Source organism: Amphiprion ocellaris, chromosome 9 (genome assembly GCF_022539595.1).
Source record: "Amphiprion ocellaris isolate individual 3 ecotype Okinawa chromosome 9, ASM2253959v1, whole genome shotgun sequence".
Taxonomy (NCBI): Eukaryota; Metazoa; Chordata; class Actinopteri; family Pomacentridae; genus Amphiprion; species Amphiprion ocellaris.
The window spans coordinates 3,080,554-3,084,169 of NC_072774.1; the positions used below are offsets into that span (position 1 = coordinate 3,080,554).

At 43.3% G+C, this 3,616-nt stretch overlaps 1 protein-coding gene across 4 annotated transcripts; it reads left to right on the forward strand.

The window, feature by feature from the left end:
* The first annotated feature begins 286 nt into the window (after nt 1-286).
* cdca3 (cell division cycle associated 3) lies at nt 287-3,101 on the forward strand. Of its 4 annotated transcripts, none has more exons than XM_055013683.1 (6): nt 287-412; nt 1,293-1,436; nt 1,611-1,731; nt 1,809-2,573; nt 2,683-2,756; nt 2,847-3,101. In XM_055013683.1, the coding sequence occupies exons 2-6, from the start codon at nt 1,311-1,313 to the stop codon at nt 2,934-2,936; spliced, it is 1,176 nt and encodes a 391-aa protein (XP_054869658.1). In that variant the 5' UTR covers nt 287-412; nt 1,293-1,310; the 3' UTR covers nt 2,937-3,101. The 4 variants fall into 4 exon arrangements, with proteins under 4 accessions (XP_054869658.1, XP_054869659.1, XP_054869656.1 ...); XM_055013684.1 differs by having other exon boundaries at nt 337-412; nt 1,289-1,436; XM_055013681.1 differs by lacking the exon at nt 287-412 and adding an exon at nt 432-583.
* The last annotated feature ends 515 nt before the right edge of the window (nt 3,102-3,616 follow it).

Consider the following 3,616-nt stretch of genomic DNA (forward strand, 5'->3'; position numbering starts at 1 on the left):
TGGTGTATATTAAATACAAAAGTTTCCACTAAGAATGTAAATATTCTTTCTTTTATTTAGTTTTTTGCTGTTCTTTGTTTTCTGTGGTGAAAGTTTAACAGATATTCCAGCTTGTCAGTTTATTCTGGAGGAATCTGGTTCGACTCCGAGCAGGATTTTTAATGTGTTTCCGGCCACGTGACAAAAACAAACCGAGCATTTTAACGTTCAAATGCGTTATCAGCAGGAGGCCCCGCCCATACCGTGTCCCTCCCTGCTCCGAGCCAATCAGTGCCGAGGAGGTGGAGAGGACGCTCCTCTGATTGGTTAGTTTGAAAGACGCACGTAGGCAGCGCCGCCATTTAAAGGTTTAAAGTGTTCGTCAGTTTGATGAAGAAGCAGAAGGAGCAGACACGAAACGACAGAGTTTAAGGTAAGAAACAGCTGGAACCGGCTTTAAACCGAATCTGTCTGATTCAGACTCACTGCAGGTCACCGGTACCGGAACCACAGCTGGGTTTAACGGGAAACTGATAGTAACCGAGCTGCCGTTATTAGCATGTTAGCTGCTGGAAACTGCCCGTTAATCAAGCTGGAGGAGAAAGTGAGTTCAGATGAAAGCTGTAAAATAAATGTTGTAATTAGTCAGAGTTTAACTTAACAACAGCTTGTTTTATTATTGACTTTATTTCAGTTTGAATGAATGTGGCTGGAAATGAAAGGACAAATATTCTTCTACATTAAATTAATCTCCAACTATATTGATGATCAATTATTGAGTATTTTTCCATAAAAAACAGTACAAGTTCTGTGATTTCAGCTTCTTCAGTTTGAATATTCTCTGGTTTCTTTATGACAGTAAACTGAAGATCTTTGGACTAAACAAGACATTTGAAGAAGACCTGATCCACATTTTTTTAAAATTAATATTTATAAAGTTTTATATGTAAACAGCTGATCGATTCATCCAGAAAATAATCCACAGATTGATTATCAATAAAGTGTTGTTAGTTTGTTTATTAACAACAAAAGTCCTCACAGAGATGTTAAATGATCACTGACAACTGAAACACAACAAACAGACCCAAAACAATACTTGGATTATTTGATCATTAAAAAGTCACTCTGCGAATATTCTGATAATCAATTAATCATTTTCAAGCAACCTTTGTGGATTGATTCAAATGTGAGGATTTGATATTTTTTGTCATATGATGATAAAGGGAACATTTGTGGGTTTATTTTGTGTGTTTGTGTTGATGTTGGTACTTGTAGTGTTTTTACATTAAAGTGTTTATTCACCTGTGAGCCAGGTGACCTTAATAAGCATCATGGGATCCAGTGAGAGTAAAATGCCTGCAGCGATAAAACCAGAACCAGCTGTCAAAAAGAGTCACGTCAGTCACCTGATCGATCCGCGTTCTCCCTCCACCGGTATCAGTCGGACCCCCATCCAGGTGAGTCGCCTGGTCAGTCGCCTGGTCAGTCATCTGGTCAGTCACCTGGTCAGTCACCTGGTCAGTCGCCTGGTCAGTCATCTGGTCAGTCACCTGGTCAGTCACCCGGTCAGTACGTCTCTGAGATGCTTTAGAGTCTGGATCCAGAATCAAGCTCGTGTTTGTGTTTCTCAGATTGGTGCTTTCGTGTCCAAAACATCTGATGAGCTGAAGAGCGAGAATTCTTCGACCTTCAGTGATCCTCGTTCACCGACCATCGGCATCAGCAGGACACCTGTCAGAGACGTCATGACAGGTAAACACCTGTAACCCTGAACCTAAACTCTTTGTCCTTTAGTCCCTCTGAACTCTAACATGGTTCTGTTTGTTCAGCCACCGTCGGGTCCTTCGCCCGTCGCCTCGGCTTGTTGTTCCACAGCGAGACTCAGAACAATCAGAAGACCTTCATGGAGGAGGAGCTGCCATCCACTGAGCCGCTCCTCAACCCGAAACACCTGAACACCCCTGTGCTGCAGAACCTGAGTGACTTGAGTCCCTTCGTGATCCTGGAGGAGCCTCAGGTGGAGGTGGAGGTGGAGACGGAAGCAGACATGAGCCTGGAGGAGGCCACGGAGTCTCCTCTACACAAGAGGCTGAGCCTGAGTCTGATCACCTGCCATGAAGGAACCACGTCCTCCACCGTTCTCGCTGAGGTCCACCATGAAGGTTCTTCATTTGCAGAACCTACTGTGGAGGTGGATGCCGTGGAACACTCTTATGCTCTTCCTTCTGTCAGTGTAGAAGCAGAGCCTCCTGAGACTTCTGTTCCCTCTGCAGAGGAAGGTTCTCCTGCACCGTCAGAGGAACCAGAACCAGAACCGGCATCTGCAGACGCCACAGAACTCACTGAAGAACCTCAGCCTCCGTGTTCCTCCGCTGTTCCCAGCACCGGCATCCGTTGCCCCACCTTCGACCCCAGGAGCCCCAGTCAGGTGGTGTTCAAGCCCCAGTGGCTGGGAAAAGGCTTCTCGGCTCCGGGAGTCCGATCCAGAGCGGTGCATGCTGGGAAAGGAGGCTCCTCCCCCCTCGCCGTCCGTGTGGCCGTGAAGAACGTGACGAATGAGAACAAGGGGCATTGTGGGAAACCAAAGCAGAAAGGTGTGTGGAAGGTTTTTATTCATTTAGATGCTGAAGCTTAATGTTTCCTTCACTAAAGTAGTAATTATTATTATTATTAATTTGATCTTCTTACTTCCTGGTTCTGTAGGAAGCGAAGGCCGCTCCCCGCTGCAGATCCTGAAGGAGACCAACTCACCTCGGGACCAGCGTTCTCAGGTACAGGTGGGCCAGAACCAAACATTATACGGACTCATTAAAGCTGTTTAAAGTTTATCAGAACTCCAGCTGAAGTTTTGTCTCCTTCACCTCCAGATGAAGCTGAAGGTTTCCACTCCAGACAAACAGAGGTCCGGTCCGACGGGCCGCCGGGTTCTGGTGTCTCTGGATAAGGAGAACCAATGAGTTGCTGTGTCACGTCTTCACACTCTGTCCTTTTATATCCTCAACCTACTGTTATGTGTCCATTTTTCACAAACTCAATTTTCTCTTGTAAATATTGAACCGCTGCAGTTTTATCTTGTTTTTGTCATTGTGTAAATATAAATTAAAAAAAAAAGTCCAGCTTTACCATCTGGTTAGAAGCTACTTTTATTCTGTTTAACTTTATCTTTTCAAACACCTTAAATGTAAATATTTCCGGTCTTTATTTCTCCACAAACAGAATATAAAACTCAAAATGAAATGTTATCTTCTGGATGAATCGATCGGCAAATGTCAGAAAAATGTGGATCAAAGTCCAAGACGACGTCCTCAAACGTGAGATTAAAAACACAGAATTAAAAGTCATAATTTCGATTACTTTGAAAGACATTAGGATATGAGTCATAGCTTACAAAGGAATGGTAATTAGTTAGTTTCTTGTCCACTGAAACATATACAACAGTCTAAATGTTTTCTCACATGTGGAGAATCTGATAATTCATGTTCTCCGTAGCACCACAGTGATCTGTTTATAATGAAATGTGACTCATCTAAAGATTTCAGCTCCTGTTATTTGAATGTTGCATTTGGACATTTTGTGATTTTTGATCCTATTTCAAATAATTGAAGCATCTCAAATGTCGTGTTTAGTCCAAAAATGT

Coding starts and splice junctions, on each gene's coding strand:
- cdca3 (XM_055013681.1), top strand. CDS start 539: ATGTTAGCTGCTGGAAACTGCCCGTTAATCAAGCTGGAGGAGAAA. Junction 584..1,292: donor TAATCAAGCTGGAGGAGAAA/GTGAGTTCAGAT, acceptor CCTGTGAGCCAG/GTGACCTTAATAAGCATCAT. Junction 2,757..2,846: donor ACCAGCGTTCTCAGGTACAG/GTGGGCCAGAAC, acceptor CTTCACCTCCAG/ATGAAGCTGAAGGTTTCCAC.